This window comes from Schistocerca cancellata, chromosome 6 (assembly GCF_023864275.1).
Source record: "Schistocerca cancellata isolate TAMUIC-IGC-003103 chromosome 6, iqSchCanc2.1, whole genome shotgun sequence".
Taxonomy (NCBI): Eukaryota; Metazoa; Arthropoda; class Insecta; order Orthoptera; family Acrididae; genus Schistocerca; species Schistocerca cancellata.
In genome coordinates, this window is record NC_064631.1 from 677,399,077 (window position 1) to 677,425,025 (window position 25,949).

General features: G+C 40.4%; 1 protein-coding gene across 2 annotated transcripts in view; it reads left to right on the forward strand.

The window, feature by feature from the left end:
- The window catches only part of LOC126191094 (uncharacterized), an 86,495-nt gene that overhangs the window by 40,832 nt on the left and 19,714 nt on the right, over positions 1-25,949 (forward strand). For both annotated transcript variants that reach the window (XM_049931822.1, XM_049931821.1), the window contains exon 4: positions 2,647-2,931. In XM_049931822.1, coding sequence (XP_049787779.1) covers positions 2,647-2,931 — 285 coding nt within the window. The remainder of the gene's footprint in view (positions 1-2,646; positions 2,932-25,949) is intronic.

The window sequence follows — 25,949 nt, forward strand, 5'->3', positions numbered from 1 at the left end:
GAAAGTATGCCATATAAAGCTGTGGCAAGATTAGAGAGGGGAAAAAAAAAAAGCTGGGACTTAAGGATTGAAGAAATGTGTACTGTCTTGCTTGTCTCGTCTTTACAGCAAGTTATTAGCTAATAGGCAGTAAAGACTGCAAATTTTCTGAAGAGTTCTTGTTCTCCTGGTTACAAATAATCCCATCCACTATTAATTGCGAGATTTTTTTAAAGCGGGGCAGGATGTCAAACCGGCCGACTGTGAACAGGAGAGGCACCACAGGACATTTTAATTTCTACTGGTCTGAATATAGTTTGATGGCACCCGTTACAAAATATTACACATTTGAATTCCACAGAGCGAAATTCAAAGACGTGCGATGGAAGAATGCTGTATGAAGAGGCTTGGCACTGCACTTTGGCATACTTAACACCAAATAACATGTCTTACATTGCCTTCATCATACATGTTTTATGTATCAGATACTTCAGAAAGACGTGCGCTACAGTATGAAGATATTTTTGAAAAGTCGATTTTTTAAATTTTTGGCGTCTTACCTCAAACGCTCAAGGGATGGGGAGCGCCACTGTCTAATATTGGCCTGGTTCGGAAATATCGTAGATCCGGACCTGATGCACAGAGCAGTCTAAGTTGTAGTGGGGAGGTGGTAGCCTCCATGTGACCCGTGTTTACGTTATGTGATTTTGCTGTTTCCTCTTCGTTTATTGCTCTCACGTCAAATGAAAACAAAACGGATTTCTGTGGTCGGGAGCTATCAAGTGAATTAAAATACATTCTCATAATTACGGAATGCTAAAATAAGTTATTAATTTCAGATTTTATTTTGTTTCGACCTTTCTGACAGTCAAGCGTTAATCGCCTTGCAGAACAATGAAGTTATCTTTGTCGGTTTGTTAAAGAAATTTGACTTTTATTAATCTTTTCTCCTGAGGCAGTCAGTTTATTTGAAACGAAGTGTTTAATTCCACACTATTGCCTAGTTCAACTGTTCGCTACATTTCAAGTTCATGTTTTCATCATCTAGCACATATGGCATTATGCCATAATAAAGAACCAAACATCAGAGAATGCGGTACTGGTACTCCAAGAATATTTACATCAGAATCTGAACATATGAATGTGCACTTTAAGCTGAATTATGCATTTTAGTAGGGTTCACAAAATTCCCATGCTCTTGGAGTATCCTCTAACATCTTGTTTCTTTTATGACATAATGCAAGATCTTTTAATGTTTTACACGTACGAACGTATGGGCTTCCTGCGTCATCGTAGCTGCGCAAGCACGGCGACACCTGTCATCCGGCGCAACTGCTGAAACGAATCTAATTCTAACAGGTTGCAGGAAAATATTCCGAATGGTTGTTTGAAAAGTGTTACTTTCAAGTAAAGTAAATTTCCTTTTACACAAGATGAACTCTGTGTGTGAATGTCCGATGAATTTCATAAATCACAGAGCGTTTGACTCTCATTCAAAATTCAAATCTTTGAGAATGACCATTTAGAATATTTTTGAGCCCAGAAGATCAGACATTTATGTCGTCGTTAAAAAAATTACTGGCACATTTTTGTGATGTATCTTAAAGTGTAACACGTGCAAAAAAGATCAACATTACATGTGAAAGCCTAGCTTCTCTTGCAGCTTATTAATCTTTGAGGCCAATATTATAGGGTACATGAAAGCTTTTCTTTTCTTTTAGCAACACTATGTATATTAGTTTAAACCATTACCTTTCCCTATTTATGTGTTCGCGCTACTTAACAGTGATGTTGCTATTGGCTGACTACATCACGTGTCCTATGCTCCGAATATCCGCTGTCATCGGCTGTCGAGATCGCTTGACATGTGCTATGACCAGCTTACAAAAGCGCACCGCAATCTCGATCTCAATCCTTCGGAAAGTAACATGTGGTGTTTGGTGGAATTAGAATTTATACTTTTGTAATACGAAATATGCAGTCTAGATGTTGCTGCACATCTTTCCAAAACTTGTTTTTTCCCCAAGTTGAGTTTTCTAAAGCGCCGGGAAATTCTATGCCGGTGTACAAAACCACAACCATTGAAAGGATTGATAAGTTTTACAGTTCCGAGGAAAAGTATACTGTTACTTAACACGGAAAAAGTGTAATTTCATCCGGGAGAAAGTGTATTTCTAACCGGGAAATCCGAGAATTTTTTTTCCTCGTCCACGTATACACCCTGTGGCTGCTATTCTTGATTCGAATGCTAGAATATTTACTTCATCTTCTTTGGTGAAGGAATTTCAGAAGGTTGTGTTTAGTAACTCTGCTTTAGCAGCACTTCATCAGTAATATTTCCATTGCTATTTGAAGATGAAGAGGGCTCGCACAGGATAGAGTACCATGGAGAGCTGCAACAAACCAGTCTTCGGAATGAAGATCATGACGACAATAGGATCCCACTATAGTGATGTAACCTGCTCCCTGTAAAAACACTGTACAAAATGAACTGACTGTAAAAGAGGGCTTACATCAAAACAATAAGTGCTTTTTGACCTAAAAAACAGTCTTGCCATACTGGCCTGTGGAACTACTCACCCTGCTCTCTTACTACTGTGTTCTCTTTACTATGACTCATGAAATGTTTGCTATGTGTTTGTATAATATTTTAAATTATGGTTACAGGTGCTGTGCCAATCCTGACACTGAATTTACAGAAGGGTGTAGCCCCAGGTAGCCCAGTGCCAGATGCATGGCACCACCAAATGGTTTTTGGTGTTGGTCCTCAAGGCATCTACCTCACCAACCCCCTAGAGTGTGTCAGTGAGGAAGCCCTGTGGCCTCAACTGTCCAGCCCCTCGGTACTGCTCATCAGGCGAAGTGACATCCTCGCTCGGTGGAATGAAGTGACAGACCTCCGTACACTTCTCTGCCAGGCAGATCGTCGCTGGAAGGATATGAATGTTTTGGGTGAGTTTCTGGTGTAATCCTAAGCAGACTTTTAAAATGTTGTTGTTACCCACCTTAAAGAAGACCCTTTTTAGTTGGAGACAGGCACAACAAAAAGACTGTTACACATTGTAGTTTTCGGTCAAAGCCTCCTTCAGCAAAGAAAACACACACACATTCACACAAGCAAGCTCACCTCATGCACACATGGCTGAGGCATGCTCACTTTGTGTGTGTGTGTGTGTGTGTGTGTGTGTGTGTGTGTGTGTGTGTGTGTTTTGTTTGCTGGAGAAGGCTTTGACCGAAAACTACAATGTGTAACTTGTAACTTTTCATTGTGCCTGTCAGCAGCACTGTATCCTTTTCATAATATTGTTGATATTTAAACCTGGAGTTGCCATTGTTTTGAGTAGTTGTGGAAGATACATATTGACTGTCCCTTAATTTCCACTACAACTACCACTGGATACTGATTTTTGGTTGTAGGTCAGTTAGCATTTCCAGAACTGAACACAAATAACTTTTTCTTGGGTACCTTAAGGAACTATTCAGTAACAAAGTCCCACATAAAGTAGTAGAATAAAAATTGAAATTTGTAACCCTGGATGAAGAAAGTTTGCTTCAGTAGATTCATTTGCAGTCCTTAGCGAACTTCAGTCCTGCATGAGCCGCAGCGCCTGCATGCCATTCCTACCTTTTACACCTGGTGGTTCTATCCGAGCTATTAGCCACCCTTCACCTACCCTCCCTCCCACTTGCAGTCTCCTTTCTCCCCTCGCCCATTCCACCCGATACATACCCTCAACCCAGTCAAGTTGCAGAGGTGCTTGTGGATAGTCAACCAGCACAATGTACTCACACACATTTGTGTGTGTGTGTGTGTGTGTGTGTGTGTGTGTGTGTGTGAGAGAGAGAGAGAGAGAGAGAGAGAGAGAGAGAGAGAGAGAGAGATGAGGATTTGTCCCAAAAATAACAAAAATATGAGTCTAAATCAAACAAATGAAAATCCAGGATTGAATGTAACAATATTGTGAAAATGATAGTTGCTGTTCACCATATAGCAGAGATACTGAGTCACAGATAGGCACAATAAAAAGACTGTCACAAAATAAGCTTTCGGCCAACACGCCCTTTGTCAAAAATAGAACAGACCCGCGCACACACACAAACACACACACACACACACACACACACACACACACACACACACACACACACACTCATTCATGCAAACACAACTCACACGCCTGTGACCGCAGTTTCTGGCAGCTGAAGCCACACTACGAGTAGCAGCAGCAGTGCATGATGGGAGAGGCAACTGGGTGGGGGTAAGGAGGAGGCTGGGGTGGGGAGAGGGGGAAGGGTTAGTAGGGTATAGGTGGCGGGGGGGGGGGGGGTGAAGTGCTGCTCAGGAGGAAGCATGCAGAGATGAGGTGGACGGAGGGTAGGGGAGCTAAGTGCAATCGGAAGGTTAGACAGAGGGATTGGTGGAGAGGTGGAGGGCAGGGGAAGCAGAAAAGGAGAAAAGTAAAAGGCTTGTTGGTGGAAAAGAGGCCATGTAGTGCTGTAATGGGAACAGGGAAAGGGGCTGATGGGTGAGGACATGACTATGAAGGTTGAGGCCAGGAGGGTTACGGGGACGTAGGCTATATTGCAGGGAAAGTTTCCACTTGCGCAATTTGAAAAGCTGGTGCTGGTGGCAAGGCTCCATATGGCACAGGCTGTGAAGCAGTCATTGAAATGAAGGATGTTGTGCTGGTAGCATTCTCAGCAACAGGGTGGTTCACTTGTTTCTTGGCTGCAGTTTGTTGATGGCCATTCGTGTGGACAGACAGCTTGTTGCTTGTCACGACCACATAGAATGCAGCACATTGGTTGCAGCTTAGCTTATAGATCACATGACTGGTTTCACAGGTAATCCTGCCTTTAATGGGATAGGTGATCTTTGTGGCCAGACTGGAGTAAGTGGTGGTGGTGGTGGCTGTATGGGACAGGTCTTGCATCTTGTCTATTACAGGGATGCGAGCCATGAGGCTAGGCATTGGGAGTAGGGGTTGTGCAACTCAGCATCTCAGCTATATGGTGAGTAGCAACTATCCTTTCATAAGGAGTCTTGTTTGATACCTATAAGCAACTCAACAGTTCTGCTATTCAGTGAGTTGTTACCAGTACTCCCAAAATATTTACTTTCTAGTAGCACATTTATTAAAGACTACTGGTTGCAAATATAGTATACTACCTTAGCACCCACAGCCTGGCTCGCGTAGACTGTGCTGCCTGTACGGATTTTTTTGCTTCTCTTTAATAGAATTTTTATGCTGTTCACAAACACCTTCTAAACTTTTCATGCTAATTAAGGCCATAGAAGCATTGTCTTTTCCAAGTGTACTTCTTACCAAAAAGCTATTCCAGTAGCTGCATTCCAAAGTTTTTGTTCGTCATGGCATTGCATTCTTGTGGAGATATTTCCATAGAAACTTTCATCCACTAACATGTTTCTTTGTATCCAAGCAAGAAATGAAATACCAGTTTCCTTAGATTTACCTTTAAAATTTTTTAAATATAAATAAATATTTTCTTAAAAATTTTCTTCCCCTATTTCACTCCCCTATGTTCTGAATTTCCAAAAGCAGTAAAACACATATTTTTTATTTTTAACGGAAAAGACAAATACAAATTTTCATAGATTTACCCTTGAAAGTGCTTTCGTAATGAAATAATTTTGTAAAATCTGTCAACCCTCATTTCACACCCTTTGCATGTTGAATTTCCAAAACTACTGAAACATGCAATTTTTTTTTATTTCTAAGAGAGAAGTTAAATACCAATTAGTGCAGATGTAGCTGCAAAATTGCTTTAATAGTTCTTGTAATGACGATTTATTTTGAAGTAACTTCCACCCACCATTTTATCCTCTTCGGGTTGAATTTCCAAAAATGCTGAAATACATATTTTTTACAAGATGTCAAATCAAACGCCTTTCATCCATCTGATTTCCAAACTTACTATATTTGGCTACCAGTTTCAGCGATTTACTATGCCATCTTCAGGCCCCTGTCTGACATGTAGAAAGATCCCACCTCAGTTCTGGTCAAAACAGTGGCCATCATTCGAGTAGTGGTATTAGTAGATTTGTGCTTGTTACAGCGATTGCTTCAACCGTCATCTGTTTGGTAGAGGATGGTTGAAGTGATTGCTGTAGCAAGCAGAAATCTACTGATACCAGTATTCGAATGATAGCCCATGTTTTGACCAGAACCGAGGTGGAATCTTCCTATATGTCAGACAGGGGCCTGAAGATGAAAATGGTATTAATAAATCGCTGAAACCTGCAGCCAAATAAAAAAAGTTTGGAAACTAGATGGCTGAAAGGTGTTTGGTGTGACATCCTGTATCGAATAGTTGAGCCTCACAAGCATCTCTGGAAAGATGGACATTCAGACATATTTTTTATTTCTGACTGAGAAACCAAATACCACTTTAAGTATTTCTAGCTTCAGAATTGCCTTAATAGTGACATATTTTCGAAAAGCATTTCACCCCCATAGGAGTGGAATTTCTAGAGTCTCTTCTGAAACGATGCCTACAGTATAAGATCCATACCCTCTTCCAAATTTCAAGTTTCTGGCCTTAGCAATTTGGCTGGGCAATGATGAGTCAATGAATTGGTCTGCCCCTATTTTACCCCCTTACGAGTGGAATTTCAACAGTCTCTTCTTAAACGATGCCTACAGTATAAGATCCACACCCTCTTCCAAATTTCGTCCTTAGCAGTTTGACTGGGCAATGATGAGGCAATGATGAGTCAATGAATCAGTCTGCCCCTATTTTACCCCCTTAGGGGTTGAACATCCAAAAATAGTGAAATACATATTTTTTCATTTCTAACCGAGAAGCCAAACACTAATTTTCGAAGATTTAGCTTTAAAAATATTTTCATAAGACTTTTCACCCCCTATTTCACCTTCTTAAGGGTTGAATTTCCAAAAGCAGTGAAATGGCGTATTTTTTAAAATTTTTTATAGAGATGTCGAATACAATTTCTCATAGATGAAGCTTTAAAAATGCTGCAGTAGTTTTTTATAATGATTTACATTTTTAAAAAATCCACCCATCATTTCTCCCCTATGGGGGTTAACTTTTCAGATTTACTGAAACATGTATTTCTTTATTTCTGGCTGGGAAACCAAATATTTTCAGAAAACCTTTCAAACCCTATTTCACCCCCTTATGAGTGGAATTTTGAAAAATCCCTTTTGAAACTATGCCTACAGTAAAAGATCAACATGACCTCCAAATTTCAAGTTTCTATCCATTGCTGTTTGGGCTGGGTGGTGATGGTGAGTCAGTAAGTGAGTCAGTCTGTCATTTAGGACTTTGCCTTTTATATATAGTGATTCATCTACATCTACATGATTCCTCTGCAGTTCACAGTTAAGTGCCTGGCAGAACCACCTTGAAGCTACTTCCCTACTGTTCCACCTCAAACAGCATGCTGGAAAAATGAGCTCTAAGTTTTCCACAAGAACTCTGAATTCTATTATTATTTTCTTATTTCTCCCAATCTACGAGGGTGCCAACAAAATATATTCACACTCCGAGGAGAAAGTTGATGATTCAAAATTTCAAGAGAAGGTCCTGCCGTAGTGAAAAACACATTTGTTTTAATGGCTGCCACACCAGTTCTTGTATTATATACATGGTATTCTTTCCTGTGTTTCACAGTAATACAAAATGAGCTACCCTTCTGAACTTTTTCAGTGTCCTCCATCAATCCTCTCTGTTGCAGATCCCACACCACACAGCAATATTCCAGAAGAGGGCAGACTACCATAGTGTTTGCTGTCTCTTTGCTACACATGTTAGATTTTCTAAGTGTCCTACCAATAAATCACAATCTTTGGCTTGCTTTCCCCACAACATTATCTGTGGGATCTTCCCAATTTAAGATAGTCGTAATTCTAATCCCTAAGTATTTAGTGGAGTTTATAGCCTTTAGATTTGTGGTATTTATTGTGTAACTGAATTTGGTGGATTCGTTTTGGTGCTCAAATGGATGACTTCACACTTTTCATGATTTAGAGTCAATTGCCACTTTTTACACTATACGAATATTTTGCCTAAATCATTTAGATATTTGTTTTAATCATCTGATGACATTGCATGATGGTAAACGACAGCATCATCTGCAAACAATCTAAGAGGGCTGCTCAGATTGTCTCCTAAATTGTTTGTGTAGATCAGGGACAACGCAGGGCCTATAACACTTCTGTTTTACTCGCTATTCACCATATAGCTGAGATGCTGACTTGCAGAAAGGCACAACAAAGAGTTTGTCTGAACATTAGCTTTCAGCCAACAATGCCTTTGTCAAAAATAGACAAAACACACACACACACACACACACACACACACACACACACACACACGCACGCACGCACGACCACAGTCTTGGGCAGCTGGAGCCATACTGTGAGTAGCGGTGCATTATGGGAGAGACAACCGGGTGGGGGTAAGGAGGAGGCTGGGGTGGGGAGAGGGAGGGATAGCAGGGTAGGGTTGGGAGACGGTAAAGGTGCTGTTGGGACTGTGCATGGACGAGGTGGAGAGTAGGATAGCTAGGTGCGGTTGGGAGGTTAGACAGCGGGCTGGGGAAAGAGGAGAGTAGTGGAAAAGGACAAAAGTAAAAAGACTGGGAGCATTGGTAGAGTCTTCTTCTTAAGTTGCCAATCCTAAGATTGATTTGCAGCAGCTCTCCATTCAGTGCAATTGTCGGCCAGCCTCTTCAATTCCGTGAAACTTCCGCATCCTAGGTTCTGCATTATCTGGCTTATGTACTTTCTTCTAGGTCTGCCTCTTGCCCTTTTGCCCTCCACAAGGCCTTCCGTTATAGTGTGGAGAAGACTTTCATGTCTCAGAATGTGTCCCATCCATATTGGTAGAGTAGGGGGCTGTATAGTGCTAGAATTGAAACAGGGAAGGGGCTAGATGGGTAGGGACAGTGACTAACCAAAGTTGAGGCTAGGAGGGTTACGGGAAAGTAGGATATATTGCAGGGAGAGATGCCATCTGTGCTATTCAGAAAAGCTGGTGGTGAGAAGGATCCTTATTGCACAGGCTGTGAAGCAGTCATTGAAACGAGGAACATCATGTTGGGCGGAGAGCTCAGCAACAGGATGGTCCAGGTGTTACTTGGCCTCATTTTGTCGGTGGCCATTCATGTGGACAGACAGCTTGTTGATTTTCATACCCAAGTAGAATGCAGCACACTGATTGCAGCTTAACTTGTAAATCACGAGACTGGTTTCACGGGTAGCCCTGCTTTTGATGAGATAGGTGATGTTTGTGACCAGACGGGAGTAGTAGTTGGTGGTGGGAGGGTATATGGGACAGGTCTTGCATCTAGGTCTATTTATTTATTTATTGATGCATTTATTTTACCTGGCAAGATTAGGGCCTTCAGGCCCTCTCTTACACCTAACCAGGCATACTCAGATTGAATGAATTACAGTTTTTACAGAACATTAAGGACATGTAACGTGTTGTACAATATTAATGTTAAATAAAAAATAGAGATTATAACAGTAGTACAATGATAATTATAACAATCAAAAAAATAATTATAACGATCAAGAATAATAAGAATAATAGTAACGACTATGTACAGGGCTATTACAAATGATTGAAGCGATTTCATAAATTCACTGTAGCTCCATTCATTGACATATGGTCACGACACACTACAGATATGTAGAAAAACTCATAAAGTTTTGTTCGGCTGAAGCCGCACTTCAGGTTTCTGCCGTCAGAGCGCTCGAGAGCGCAGTGAGACAAAATGGCGACAGGAGCCGAGAAAGCGGATGTCGTGCTTGAAATGCACTCACATCAGTCAGTCATAACAGTGCAACGACACTTCAGGATGAAGTTCAACAAAGATCCACCAACTGCTAACTCCATTCGGCGATGGTATGCGCAGTTTAAAGCTTCTGGATGCCTCTGTAAGGGGAAATCAACGGGTCGGCCTGCAGTGAGCGAAGAAACGGTTGAACGCGTGCGGGCAAGTTTCACGCGTAGCCCGCGGAAAATTGGCTCATGCCACAACTGGAGACCGACAGCGCCGACTTCATCTTTCAACAGGATGGTGCTCCACCGCACTTCCATCATGATGTTCGGCATTTCTTAAACAGGAGATTGGAAAACCGATGGATCGGTCGTGGTGGAGATCATGATCAGCAATTCATGTCATGGCCTCCACGCTCTCCCGACTTAACCCAATGCGATTTCTCTCTGTGGGGTTATGTGAAAGATTCAGTGTTTAAACCTCCTGTACCAAGAAACGTGCCAGAGCTGCGAGCTCGCATCAACGATGCTTTCGAACTCATTGATGGGGACATGCTGCGCCGAGTGTGGGAGGAACTTGATTATCGGCTTGATGTCTGCCGAATCACTAAAGGGGCACATATCGAACATTTGGGAATGCCTAAAAAAGCTTTTTGAGCTTTTGTATGTGTGTGCAAGGCATTTTGAAAATATCTCAAATAATAAAGTTATTGCAGAGCTGTGAAATCGCTTCAATCATTTGTAATAACCCTGTATATAAAAGTAAACATATTTTTCTTTTATGAATGTCAGTCCTATTGCTAGTTGGGAATTTTCTCGTTATGTTCTTGCAGCTTGTGAGTTATTCCATCGAACAGAGACATAAGACGATAGAATTGGGTGAAAGAGATATAGAAGAGGTAGATAGGTTAGAGGAAGAGAAATAGAATGGTAAAATTCGAAGCTATGATGGAGAGGAGAAAGTAAGAGATGAGAGGGGCACAACAATGGTGGCTATACCGTCCCTAATATGTAAGTTTTGAGTTCCCTCTTGAATGTTGAGTGGTTCTGGATAAGACGCAGATCACAGGGGAGCGCATTCCATAGTCGTATGGCTGAGATGGAGAATGACACGGAGAAAGATTTTGTGTTATGTAAAGGTACAGCCAAGATGCTAGACGTATCCGATTTGGTATTGCGGTTGTGGAATGATGATAGGTGTTTAATGTGTGAAGATAAGTATTGGGGGCACCAGTGGCTAAGAAATCGATGAAGTAAGCACATCGTGTGGAGATCGCGTGCCTTATGTGGGCGTATCCAACCTAGCTGGGAGTATGAAGGACTGGTATGATCATACAACCGTATATTGCACACGTATCTAACGCAAGCATTCATCACTAGCTCGAGGCATCTCAAATTTTCACTATTTGTGCCGTGTTGAACTACATCACAGTAGTGAAGATTAGGCAAGACTAGAGTTTGGACTAATTTTTGTTTAACATGGGTTGGAAATATTTTTCAAAATTTTTGAATTGCATGTAGGGAGGAGAGCGATTTCCGGCAAGCTGTGACTGTTTGTTCTTCCCAGTTTAGGTGTTCATCCAAGATTATTCGAAGGTCTTTTACTGTTTTTTGGTATGGCAGTTGGGTACCATTGAGGAGTATTTGAGGGACTGTTTCACGAAAGTACCGGCTGATTAACTTTGGATGAGATATAACTATGACCTGTGATTTCTTGGGGTTTAGTTTCAGACCTAGGTTCTGTGCCCATCGAGAAACAGAGCAAAGATCTGTGTTCATACTCGCTACTGCATCAGCAATGTTCTTGGAGCTTGCACTTATGTGCAGTTGGATGTCGTTGGCATATAGATGGTAGTTGCAGGAGTGAATCACTGAAGAAATATCATTAATGTACAGTGAGAAGAGTGTGGGGGAGTAGCCATGTATGTGAAAAACGGCATCGCATTTGAGTCAATTGATGTGTTGTTATTTATAGATCCCCAGACTCCGATTTCACAACATTTTTGCTAAAGCTAGAGGAGGTTCTTGGTTCACTTTATAGGAAATACAAAAAGTTAGTTATATGTGGTGACTTCAATATTAATTGTATAAGTGATTGTGCAAGGAAGACAATGCTGGTAGACCTCTTTAATTCATATAATCTTATGCAAACCGTATTCTTTCCAACGAGAGTGCAAGGGAACAGTAGAACAACCATAGACAACATTTTTGTTCATTCCTCATTACTAGAAGGGCATTCTGTTAGCAAAAAGGTGAATGGCCTTTCAGATCATGATGCGCAAATTTTAACTTTATAAGATTTTTATGCTGCAACACGTGTTAAATATAGTCTTCAGCTGTTCAGGAAAGCTGATCCAGTTGCTGTAGAGACCTTTGTAAACCTTATAAAGGAACAAGAGTGGCAAGATGTTTATAGCGCTGATACAGTAGACGATAAATATAACGCTTTTCTCAAGACTTTTCTCATACTCTTTGAAAGTTGCTTTCCGTTAGAACGTTTAAAACAGGGTACTGACTAGAGGGATAAGAATATCTTGTAGAACTGGCAATTATATCAAAACGTTAGAAACAGTGAAAATCTAAATGCAGCAGCCCATTACAAACAGTATTGTAAGGTGCTTAAAAATGTTATTAGGAAGGCAAAAAGTATGTGGTATGCAGCTAGAATAGCTAAGTCTCAGGATAAAATTAAAACCATATGGTCAGTCGTAAAGGAAGTTGCTGGTCTGCAGAGACAGGTCGAGGATAAAGAATCAGTGCGTAGTGGGAATGTCTGTGTTACTGATAAGTCGCATATATGTACAGTATTTAATAATCACTTTCTGAATATAGCAGGTGAACTAAATAGAAACCTAATCCCAACAGGGAATCATATAGCGCTCTTAGAAAAAAGTGTTCCGAGACTGTTACCTGAAATGCTCCTCCATGATACTGACAAGAGGGAGATTGAGTTAATAATTAAATCGCTAAAGACCAAGAACTCTCATGGATATGACGGGGTATCTAGCAGAATACTGAAGTATTGTTCTATGTATGTTAGCCCAGTTCTCAGCCATATCTGTAACTTTTCCTTTAGGAGTGGTCGGTTTCCTGACCGATTAAAGTACTCGGTAGTGAAGCCACTTTATAAAAAGGGAGGCATTGATAACGTTGACAATTTTAGACCTATTTCTATGCCATCGGTGTTTGCTAAAGTTATCGAGAAGGTTGTATATACAAGGTTACTGGAGCATTTAAATTCACATAATTTGCTGTCAAATGTTCAGTTTGGTTTTAGAAATGGTTTAACAACTGAAAATGCTATATTCTCTTTTCTCTGTGAGGTTTTGGACGGATTAAATAAAAGGTTGCGAACGCTAGGTGTTTTCTTTGATTTAACGAAGGCTTTTGACTGTGTTGACCACAAAATATTACTGCAGAAGTTGGACCATTATGGAGTAAGGGGAGTAGCTTACAATTGGTTCGTCTCTTACTTTAAGAACAGAAAGCAGAGGGCAATTCACCGCAATATTGAGAGTGGTAGTGATGTTCAGTCCCAATGGGGCACTGTTAAGTAGGGCGTTCCCCAAGGGTCGGTGCTGGGACCACTGCTGTTTCTTCTTTATATAAATGATATGCCTTCTAGTATTACAGGTGATTCAAAAATATTTCTGTTTGCTGATGACACCAGCTTGATAGTGAAGGATCTTGTATGTAATATTGAAACAGTAACAAATAATGTAGTTCATGAAAGAAGTTTGTGGCTTGTGGAAAATAATTTGATGCTAAATCACAGTAAGACTCAGTTTTTACAGTTTCTAACTCACAATTCAACAAGAATCGATATTTTGATCAGACAGAATGGGCATATTATAAACGAGACGGAATAGTTCAAATTCCTAGGCGTTCGGATAGATAGTAAGCTGTTGTGGAAAGCCCATGTCCAGGATCGTGTTCAGAAGCTAAATGCTGCTTTATTTACCATTAGAACAGTATCTGAAATAAGTGACACTTCAACACAAAAAGTAGTCTACTTCGCATATTTTCATACACTTATGTCGTATGGTATTATTTTTTGGGGTAATTCTTCTGATTCAAAAAGAGTATTTTTGGCTCGAAAACGGGCTGTTCGAGCTATATGTGGTGTAAGTTCGAGAACCTCTTGTCGACCCCTATTCAAAAATCTGGGAATTCTGACATTGCCCTCACAGTATATATTTTCTTTAATGTCGTTTGTTGTTAGCAATATTAGCATATTCCCAAGAGTTAGCAGCTTTCACTCAGTTAATACTAGGCAGAAATCAAATCTGCATGTAGAATGCACTTCCTTGACTCTTGTGCAGAAAGAAGTGCAGTATTCTGCTGCATCAATTTTCAATAAGCTACCACAAGAACTCAAAAATCTTAGCAGTAGTCCAAACTCTTTTAAGTCTAAACTGAAGAGTTTCCTCATGGCTCATTCCTTCTATTCTGTCGAGGAGCTCCTGGAAGAGCTAAAAAATTAAGCAAATTGCAGTGTTACATTGTTGATTGTCTTCATTTAAACTTACGACTTGTCACCTGAATATGTTTTTTTTTTTTTATATTTCATTTTATCTGTTTCTAATATCGTGTTATAATTTCATGTATTGACTCGTTCCATGACCATGGAGACTTCTCCTTAATTTGGTCCCATGGAACAACAAATAACTAAATAAAAAAATAAATAAATAAATAATGGACCAAGTACGGAGCCTTGGGGAACTCCAGAGTGCACGTTTTTCCGTGATGACTTTTCCAACCCACAAATGACTTGTTGACTTCTGTTTTTGAGGTAGCTGTTGAACCAGTGTATTGCGCTGTTTGAGAAATTCAGCTGTTTCCTTTTAATTAGTAGTATATCAAAGTCAACTGTATCAAAAGCCTTGCTAAAGTCAAGCACTGTTAGGATGGTAGCTTCACGTCTGTCCATAGCATGTTTAATGTCATCAGTTACTTTGATTAATGCAGTTGCTGTACTATGGTGCTTTCGAAAGCCTGACTGATATTTGTCTTGTATGTTATGAGTTTTGAGGTAATCCGTCAGCTGTTCATGGACGATGTATTCTAGGGCTTTAGATATTGCAGGCAGTATGCTGATCAGCCTGTAGTCACCTGGCGACTTAGGGTTGTCAGTCTTGGGTATAGGTTGAATTAAACTTCGCTTCCACTCAGTAGGATATGTACTACTGACAAGAGACAGGTTGAAGATGTCTGTGATAACTGGAATAATAGTGTCTACGACGTTCTTAATCATTCCAATGCTCACTCCATCATTTCCTACTGCCTCGGAAGAGATTCTCATAATTGCCTTGTGTACTGTGCTGGTAGCGACATGTTTTAGGAAAAACTTGTCTCTCGAGAGATTGATATCTTGGGGCTGGTAATTTGTCGCTGCGTGGCAGTTTACAGCTGTTGAGAAGAAATTGTTTAATTCTTCTGCAGACGCTTGATAAACAGTGTCAGATCTTCGCTTCCCTATACCGAAACTGTGCAGCTTTTTCCACAGTGCAGCAGGTTTTGATATGCCGCATATAACAGAGCGGGCATGTCTGATTTTGGCATTCCTCACGCTTTGCTTGGTTCTGTTTCGGAGTTTCCTATAAGCATGATCAATGAGGCAAGGGGTTGGGAGCAGGAGTTGTATAGGCACGGATGAGGGTATTGAGTAGCTTCGGTGGGCGGCGGAATACCACAATGAGAGCAGTGGGAAGGATAGTGGGTAGGACATTTCTCATTTCATGGCACAAGAAGTAGTTGAAAGCCTGGAGGAGAATGTAATTCAGGTACCCCAGTCCTGGATGGTACTGAGTCACGAGGGGACCCTGCCTGACTCAGTTCACTCCTCCATCCATCCGTGATCCACCCTCACTGCCCACAAATTACCCCCTGTTAAATTTCCAGAATTTCTTAACCTTGACTGTTGCCTCACCATCATTCCCCAACACCTCAACATGCAAACTAACCTTACTTCCACTTAAAGACCTACAGTCCACCACCTAAAAACTGATCCCGACCTTATAATCCTACCTGCTGGTAAAGGCTCTACCACTGTTGTTCTGAACCTCAAGGATTACGTGGCCGAAGGTCTCCATCAGTTATCAGATTCATCCATCTACAAACCTTGCCTCAGTGACCCCAATCCAGAAATCCAGCAGGCTCTTCAGTGTATCCTCAAATCCTTAGGACCATCCCAGAACCTCTCTCTGGAGTGCATCTCTCTGCTCACCACTACCACTCCCAGCACTCCTACCTTCTACATGCTTCCTAAAGTCCGTAAATCAACCTCTGGTTACTGTGTGCCCACTGAGAGAACACCTTCAACCTATTACCCATAACCTACCCTCCTATGTAAAAGACACCAGCAATTTCCTCCACCGACCCTCCATAGTTCCTGTTCCTTTATCACACAGTGCCCTTCTTGTCACTATTGATGCTGGGTCATTCCACGTCAAATCATCCAGAAATTTTTGGAAATGACACCCATTGTCACACGAATCCTTGAAATTTTGGGTAGTGGAAGTTTACCTAGATATATTCACATTGCCAAAATGTAAACATTGCAAGTCAATTACTCGTTCACTTATGATAAAAAGAAGTTGGATAGATTCAGAAATTCAGGCTTTCCTAGACAAGCTCCTTTGTAATTTTCCTACAGTTTTTGCAATGGAAGCTTGAATTTTTTTTTAAGAGGAAGGTTTATATTTTTATAGTCATGCTTCTTGTAGTGAATATCCATCATCTACATCTCAGAAAAAAGTTGTAAATAATTTCTTTTAAACAAAATTCAGGCATGTACATTATAATCTTTTAAAGGTAATGCCCCTTCATAGATACCTTTGAAAAATTTATATTATTATTATACATATTCTATTATGTCACACAAAGAGAATCAGTTTGTAGAAATAATGGGAAGTGTGAAAAACAGTGTTATTGTAAAAGAAATATTGAAGCTGCTAATTCATGACTACCATGTCACCACTAAATTGCTGAAGTTGGCTACACTGGATTTCCCTAGGAACAAATGACATCTGAGGACACTGTTTTATTGCCACTACATGTATTGCATCATCCAGTTCTTTATTTTGAGTCATGTGTTCACTGAGCATGCAGTTCTGACCTCTTGTACTGAGTTGTGCACAGAGTCAGTTATTGGTTAAAAATTCAATTGTTGCAATTTTTAACTATTCATTCCAAGACAAAAGGAAGTCCCCTGATGTTACAGTATGGTTCCATTGACAATGCTGCAGATTGTGAGCTCCAACTTCATCTCTTAAGCAAGACTGTGGCAGTTTTTACTACTTCAGTTAGCCACCCAAAACCAGAGAGAACCTCTTCCTATGCAAAGCAACACACATCGTTAGTTCCAACATAAGCCACCACCTGTAGTTGGCTGCACCTTGGGCTCTTTGTGGCATTCGGAAGCACCCATTCCACATCTGGGGTGACTCCTCCCAGTATATATACAGAATGCACATTGGATTCCTTCCAATTTTTCGGGGCCATATCCGGAAGAACCCCATTACATGCCTAACATTGGAGCTCCCACTTACCAGTAATCTCACCATCTGTGAACACCCAGACCTTGCAGGCCAAGAGGATTCCTTTGGAACGGGCCAAGAGACTTCTCTGGCTCAAGGACTTCGTCGACCACAGTTAGTGTCCAAAACCTGATCGTCAGACGGACTGGTGGGCCCTCCATTTGGTCCCTTGAAAAATCTTTCGCTGCTGGCGTGTGCAGGCAGTACTCAAGAAGGCCAATTGTGGATTGATAGGGAGACATGTGGGTCGTGCTGGACATCCTTTGGATCACCTTGTCAGGGCCTCCCCTCAGTGATGCCCATTGGAAACAGCCTCAAGCTGCATGGCCGAAGCCAGTACTGCCTGGAGCTGTGAGCAAGGGTCACCATCTCGGCTCACATCTGAACACTGCAATCACAGTGCCTATCCATACTAAAGATGGCCTGGTAAATACACAGAAATGCACAAAATATAGTAGTTGATGCTAAAGAACACTGATGCAATTTAAAATGAGTCGCTTCTTATGAGAAGCTGTGTCAGCTCACAGTACTCTGATGGGCTGCTACTCCTGCTATGCAACACGCCAAATGTGGTTAAAAAGTTAAAAATAAATTGCTAACTGCAGAAGTTAATTACGTGAGGGTGAATCAGATATAAAGTGGAATTTTTGGTTTATATGCCTTATTTTAAATGGAGAGTGGCACAGGCCCAGCTCATTGTTGCTTTCGTTTCCAGTGATTGTTCAGAGTGTCAGAGCAAGAGGTAGCATCATCTGTGCGCATCGTGTTGTAATCAAGTTTCTGACAACAGAGGACATACACCCATCTGAAATTTTGAGAGGACTTGTGGCATTGTTCGGAGACAACACCCTTAGAAAGGCTCAGGTGTATGTATGGCAGAAACAGTTTTTACGAGAATGATCAAATGCAACTCACCAACATTGCCCAAGGACCAGTGTGACTGACGAGCCAGGTTATTGAAGATTATCATCAAATAACAGTTGGTGAAATTGATACTGAGGTTGGCCTGAACTACGGCAGCTCAGGCGATCATTATTGACAACTTTGAATTTCGAAAAGTGCCAGCAAGATGGGTGCCTTGTCTTCCCACTGCAGAGCTGCTCAAACGCGAAAAAAATTTCAGGAATTGTTCTGGACCACACCCAGAACACCCTCCCTACAGTTTGGATGTATAGCCCTGTGATTTTCAATTGTTTGGACCAGCAAAGGGAGCAGTTGGAGAGGACAGATTTGACGATGATGGCTGCCCAACTGTTTGTGCCCAGCTGGCTGCTGTCTCAGTCATGTTTATTTTATGAAAATGTGATCAGGAAGCTTTCTATATGCTGGGGAAAATGTGTTTCCCCTTTCAGGAGACTATATAGAAAAATAGGATCATTTATATGATTTTTTCTGAAGCTTAAATAAACTTTTAAAAACAATATTCCAATTTACATTTGATTCAGCTTCATGAGAGAGAGAGAGAGAGAGAGAGAGAGAGAGAGAGAGAGAGAGAGAGAGAGAGAGACTTCTGAAATTTTCCCGGAATATTTCTTCTTCCAGTAATTTTAGGGTCTGCAGCTGGATCCCATCAACATTCTGCCACAATATTTCGGCCCACAAATGTCTGGCCATAGTCAGGCAAGTGGATGAAGTACTTTGTCTACTCACCTGAGGATGGCCGGACGTCTCTGGGCTGAAATATCATGGCAGAATGCTTATGGGATCCTTCTGCAGACCCAAAAATTACTGGAAAAAGAGAGATACTTGTTGGATCATGATATAATAGCCAGAACTTGGTTGTAGGTGAATGATAAGGTTGCTTTATACACTGACATTTCCATAGCTATTGTATCTCCACATTTTAAAGTTAACTACCAGCAGTTTGTTTTTGCAGACCAAAACTTTGGCCTTAAGAGGTGAAAGCCCAATAAAAGCCAAAATTTTTGTTAAGAATAAAGTAAAAAAACAAGTTTTAGAGTTGTCATGTTTAGTCTTCCACACAAAATTAAAATACCAACAAAAAAATAAATTTTTAAAAATGTGATTGTATACATAAAAAAATCTACTCACCAATTGGTGGCAGGAGAAAATACATATAGAAGTTAAGGAAATGTGAAAGCTTTTGCAGCCAATGGCTCCTTCGTAATGCAAAAGGGTTGAAGGGAAAGGAGGAGGGAAGAAGGAAAAGGACTGGCAAGATTTAAGGAATGGGAAGAATTATGGAAATATTGCCCATAACCCTGAGTCAGGGGAGACCTAATGGGGCAGGATGAGAAGGAAAGACTGACGATTGCGGACTGCACGGGATGAGATTTGACAACCTGAGAGTTTAAAGGTGGAAGATAGGGTTATAAGCAAAACAGAGATTACTGCCAAAACATCTTGCAAGAGATAGTATGAGTGGAAAGCTAAGTGTGTTATAGAGGTGAGGGGCGGAGAAAGATAGATAGTTCAGAAAATAAAACATGTAGAAAACTGAAAGGGAGTGAAAAAAGAAATGGTTGCTGGGAAGGAATCTTGAGACCAAAAAAATTGACATAAATTAAGATCAGGTGGGTGGCAAGAAACAAGGACTGTTGTAATGCCAGTTTCCACGTACGAAGATCTGATAAACATGCCCGGTGGAACAATCCAGACAGCATGTGTGGTGAATCGGGCACCAAAGTCACAACTGTTGCGTTGTAGAGCATTCTCTGCAACAGGATATTGTGTGTTGTCAGTATACACCTTCTGCTGATGCCCATTCATCCTAACTGATAACTTTTTGGTAGTCATATCAATATAAAAGGCCGAACAGTGTTCACATAATAGCTATTATATGATATGTGTCATTTCACAGGTGGCACTCCCTTTGATAGTGTATGTTTTATCAGTTACAGGGCTAGAATGGGTGATGATAGGAGGGTGCATAGGGCAAGTCTTATAATGGGTACTGTCACACAGAGGTAGGAGCTGATGCAGTCCCCAATAATCTGTCTTTCCTTCTTATCCCATCTGGCAACTCTCCCCTCATCCAGGGTTCTGAGCAATGGTTTCTGTAATTATACCCATTTCCTAAACCTCGCTTGGCCTTTTCCTTCATCCTCCTTTTTCCTCTTCAACTCTTCTGCCAGACAAAGGAACCACTGGCTCTGGAAGCTTGTCCATTTCCTTAACTTTCTCCTGCTGTCACTTGGAGAGTAGATTTAAAAAATCTATCCAAGTACACAACATTAAAAAATATCTTGGGGATCACTGCATTATAGTTATCAGATTTAGAAGCCGTCGATACCGTGAACTATGTTGCCTGCAATATACAGTTAAGTTATCCACTGTCTGACATCAAGGATTATAAAGAAATTGTAGAAGCTGTAAAATATCCAGACCACCAGAAATGTGATAAAAAAATGTGAAATAATGTGTTGCAGCACTTGAAGGATATGGCTATATCCAAGATAACTAGAAAAGCATTATGATCCATTATGACAGCAAATATGAGGATGTCCCTGTAAAAGATGTGTTGACCAATGAGGAGCCAGACTATGCCAAGAGGCATGATGAAATAAATTGAAGCTGCATGGTAGGTAAGGCGCTAACCTCACATTCAGGGGTAGCAGGTTCAAATCTCTCTCCAGTTATCCAGATATAGGACTTCTGTGGTTTCTTTTAATCATTTGAGGCAAATGCTGATATGGTTTCTTGTAAAATGTGAAGTAAAATTTCCCGTCCCAGCTTCATCCATTGTGCTAAGCTCCTGGAGTAGCTGTCAGAGCTGTACATTCCTGGAGTCAGTAAGTTAATAGTGACTGGTGCATAGTACATGGTAGTGTAATTGGACAATACATTAGCGCACCTTATGGAACATGAGGTCACATGACTTAGATGACACTAAGCCGGTTGTGGCAGAATATCATAATGACTGCTGCAAACTCTACAATTCTGTAAAGATAACGTACCTTCGAGTTGAAAAATATGATAGGTGACTGAGATTGCGGACGGAGCTACCGGCATAATTAGCAGCAATGGATGGAGACTTCCACTGCCTTGGCTGCCAATGGTAGCTGACCTACAAGTGGCAGCACTCGTGAGTCTGCCCCATCAGGCAAAGCAGCAAACGTAGTGGATGAAGACAAGGCACGGTGTTGCCTCTGCCATCACTGTGTACCACAGGAACAGTAATATGTTTCTAAGCTGTCGCTTTATTGGTTTGGCCATCAGTTGTTACTAAAAATTATAATAAAAACTGCTATAAAGTTTTCACCTCTCCATTTCAGCCATTCAGTAAAAAAGTTCAGTGAAACCAAGTGCATGAAGAAATAACACAATATAAATTATGAATGTGGTATATCCCAGTGGTAGATACAGCAACCTGATGAAGGCTACGTGTAAAAGTTGCTGAAACATTGGTCTATGTTAAACATGATGAACTGGTCACACAATCAGAAAAGATTTATTGAAAAATAGGTTAATTATATTAGAAAGATACTTATGGAACAGCAAAGAAGAGGACATGCTGAATGAAACATAATTTTGGAAATGTGATCGAGATGAACAACTGAAAACAATAAGAATACAAAGAAAACAAAACGGAAATTAACATTGGGTAGATGTCACATTTCAATCATAGAGTAGGCATGTGGCACTGTAACAGCAGAATAAAAATTGTAAAAGCATTCAAATATTTCATTAAACATTTGCATAGACCAAGAGACGAAGAAAGGCGGACATGAGTACCAGAAAAGCAGTTGTAGCTAAGCTGCCAAGGGATGAGATCAAATCAGTGGAGGAGGAATATTGCTGTTCAAAATGGTAATAGGAGAAGCAACAGTAAAAGTGAAATGGCAAGAAACTCCTTGGCGGAATGTTGAAACCAGTGAAGTATTACAAAGTATTAATAAGACTTTCAGGGAATGGTTTCAAAAGAAATCAAAAGATGCTGGGTAAGAAATCCAGAAAAACAAAGCAAAAATTGGTAAAATAAGTAAAAAGCAAATCCAACAGGGACTATGAGTATGCTAAATGAAATAGGCAAGCAGGTGAAGAACGCGTGAGAAATAAAGTAATTACGGAACAGCAATATGCACGTAGACAGATGGCAGTAGTATCATGTACACAAGGTATAAAAGGGCAGTGCATTGGTGGAGCTGTCACTTGTATTTAGGTGATTCATGTGAAGAGGTGTTCGACATGATCATGGCCACGCACCGGGAATTAATAGTTTTTGAATGTGGAATGGTAGTTGGAGTTAGACGCATGGACATTCGATTTCAGAAATCAATAGGGAATTCAATATTCCAAGATCCGCAGTGTTAATAACGTACTGAGAATACCACATTTGAGGCATTACCTCTCATCACAGACAACGCAGTGGCTGACAGCCTTCACTTAACCTCCAAGAGCAGCGGCATTTGCTCAGAGTTGTCTGTGCTGACAGACAAGCAACAGTGCATGAAATAACTGCAGAAATCAATGCAGCATATACGATGAACATATCAGATAGGACAGTGCAGCAAAATTTGGCATTAATGGCAACGGCAGCAGACCACTGACACGAGTGCCTTTGCTAACATTCAGACATCTCCTGCAGCTCCTCTCCTGGGCTCATGACCATGTTGGTTGGACTCTTGATGACTAGAAAACTGTGATCTGGTTGGATGAGTCCCAATTTCTTTGGGTAAGAGCTGATGGTAGGATTTGAGTGTGGCGTAGGCCCTACAAAGCCATGGGCCCAGGTAGTCAACAATGCAAATTGGTAGTGACTCCATAGTGGTGTGAGCTGTGTTTACATGGAATGGAGTGGATCATCTAGTCTTACTGAAATGATCATTGATTGGAAATTGTTATGTTTGGCTACATGGAGACCTTTTTCAGCCATTCATGGACTTCCTGTTCCCAAACATTGGTGGAATTTTTATGTATGACACTGCACAAAGTCATCGGGCCACAATTGCTCTCGACCGGTTTGAAGAACACCCTCAGTTCGAGCGATTTTGTCACCCAGATTGCCTGACTTAAGTCCCATTGAACATGTATGGGACATAATCGAGAGGTCAGTTTGTGCACAATATCCTGCAGCGGCAACACTTTCACAGTTGAGGATGGCTGTAGAAGCAGCATGGCTCAGTGTTTCTGCAGGAGATTTCTAATGACTTGTTGAGTCCATACCACGTCTAGTTGCTGCACTACACTGGACAAAAGGAGGTCCGACACGATATTAGGTAATATCCCATGACTTTTGGCACCTCCGTGTATAGGAAAGACATATAATAGTGTGAGCTGCTGGAAAGTATGGAAAGGTTTAAAGGACAAATGCTTCAATAATCAGTTGATATAAAGGGGAAAATAGCTGTTCCAAGGAATGAAGGAAAAGCTGGAGGAGAAAAGATGAAGGCAATGCCGTTTGCAGATGATTTGATGGTGTGTGGGGAAAAGGAAGAGACGTCCAACAGCAGTTAGATGTGTAGGAGGAAGAAGTGAAAGATTATGAAATGAAGCTTAGTATTAAAAAGTGTGTTTTTGAATACAAATAAGACACCAAAAATGAGGTCAAGTGGAGTAATGGTGAGGGAGAAACAGCAAAAATGAGTGGAAAGAGTTAGATAGTTGAGAAATTAAATAGGGTAAAATGGAAAAACTGAAAAAGAAGTTAGTGGACCAAGTCATAAAGCATCAGCATTCTTAAGTACAATCACTCTCTGCATCTGGTACAAAGAAGTACCCATAATAAGCAAGAGAGAGTGTATCAAATGCATACATCCTAATATTTCTGTAAACGGTGTATATGTGAGCGATGAAAGGCAAAATAAAACTAAGTGAGATAAAATTCCTTAAGAGCAGCATGAAACTCACAAAATGGGTCAGAATGAGAAACAGGAGTCAGGGAGACCTTAATGAGGAACCTCACATGAAAGATTGAAAGGCCAAGATTGAAGTCGTAGAGCCATGTGGAGAGATGTGACCATCAAGGGTATCAAAGATGCTGCATTAAATGAAAGTAGAAGCTAAGAGGAGGGCCGTGGCGCGAGTAGCTGAAGGGAGTGGAGGTGATAGTGCAAAAGCAGTGGAAAGACTGGGCAAATGTAGACTCAAAGAGATAGGTTAAAGGCTGAGGAAAATTGAAAAGCTTTGGTTGCACACAGGTGCCACTTGAGGCGGTAAAGTTGTAAAGCTGGTGGTGATAATGAAGAGATGAACAAAATTTTCTGACTATTATTACTGAAAATAATGACATTATGGAAGTAATGCCAGATAAGGTGTATAAGGTATATAACTGAAGAGAATGTGCTAGGAAATGATGGTGTTCCAATAGAAATTGTTGAACATGGAGGCAACATGATAAAAAATAAATGTACAAATTGTTTACAGGTTATCTCTAATTCTGCAAGCTTGAACAGTGATGTAATTGTTATATTTCAGATTAAAGGAAACAGACAAGAAAAATGAACTGTAGACGTGTCAGTCTAATAACCATCAAATTGTCAGATATAGGGAGAAAAAATGAGTTTAATATAAAAAAGATGGAGGAGGCTTTGAGTGCATGTAGCACAATTGACCATTTATAACTGGTGAATGGAGAAATGCATGTTGATTACCACTTTGTCTGGGAGTCATAGGTGTTGAGAAAGCTTGTAATTCCATTTTAAGAAAATCTGTACTGAGTGGCCATGTGATAACAAAACATTGGTTCAACTGATTTGAAAATATTGGAGATTTTGTACATAAATGCCACTGCATTCATTAGATTTAATTAGGATAGTGGAAAAGAAAAGAGGAGTAAGGGAAGGATGTTCCATGCAACATAATTATTCCCAGCTGCCCTAGAGGAAGTTACAGGTCCATAAATTGGGAAAGATGAGGAGAAATAGGTGTTAACCCTCTCAAAAATAAAGGAGAGGGGGGGAGGGTGTACTTTACATCCACCTTTTGAAAATATTGTAATCTAGTCAATTACTTTATATTGTAAAATATTTTTTTAAATGAATTCCGCTACCAGATTCCATAAATTTTGTAAATTTTTTTTAAGTAAACCTAACCCAAAAATTTAATACCTAGTAGCAGATCTCACTTTCCTCAGCGAATGTAATATTCAATATTTCCAGATTCAGGACCTTACACACCAATATCTTTTTACTAGTATGTTGTGAGTAAAAGGCAACAACAATTAACAAAATTTACATTTTACAAATTCTTGTTTTAGGTTGGGCGTGAAGTCCCTCCTAGCTGGTAAAGTATGTTATTGAAAATGCCTTGATATTGTCAAGTGTGTGCCAAAAGATATTTCCAGGTTTTGGTACTACTTACACATCAGTATCTCTTTAGAAAATTTCTTTATAAATAAGTTAACAAAAATTAATGACTTTTGTTTTTTTTTTAATTTTTTTAGGGTGTGGGTGACATAAATACCCCCCTTGTGTTAAGAAAAATGTGTTGGTATTGCTAGATTAATGGACCATATGTGAACCGCCTTCATGTTGTGGATGATGTTGGCTGTCTTTCTCTCATGGAGATAAACTTCAACTGGTTATGGAAGAACTTAATAGACTTAGCTTGAAAGTAGACCTGGAAATCAATTATAATAACTCTAAAATAATGTATAACTACCTCATTGAAAATATAGTTTAAATTAACAAGGAAGACATAGTCAGTTGATAGGTTTTTTGTATTTAGCACAGTAGGATATAACAGCTGGATGGAAAGCAA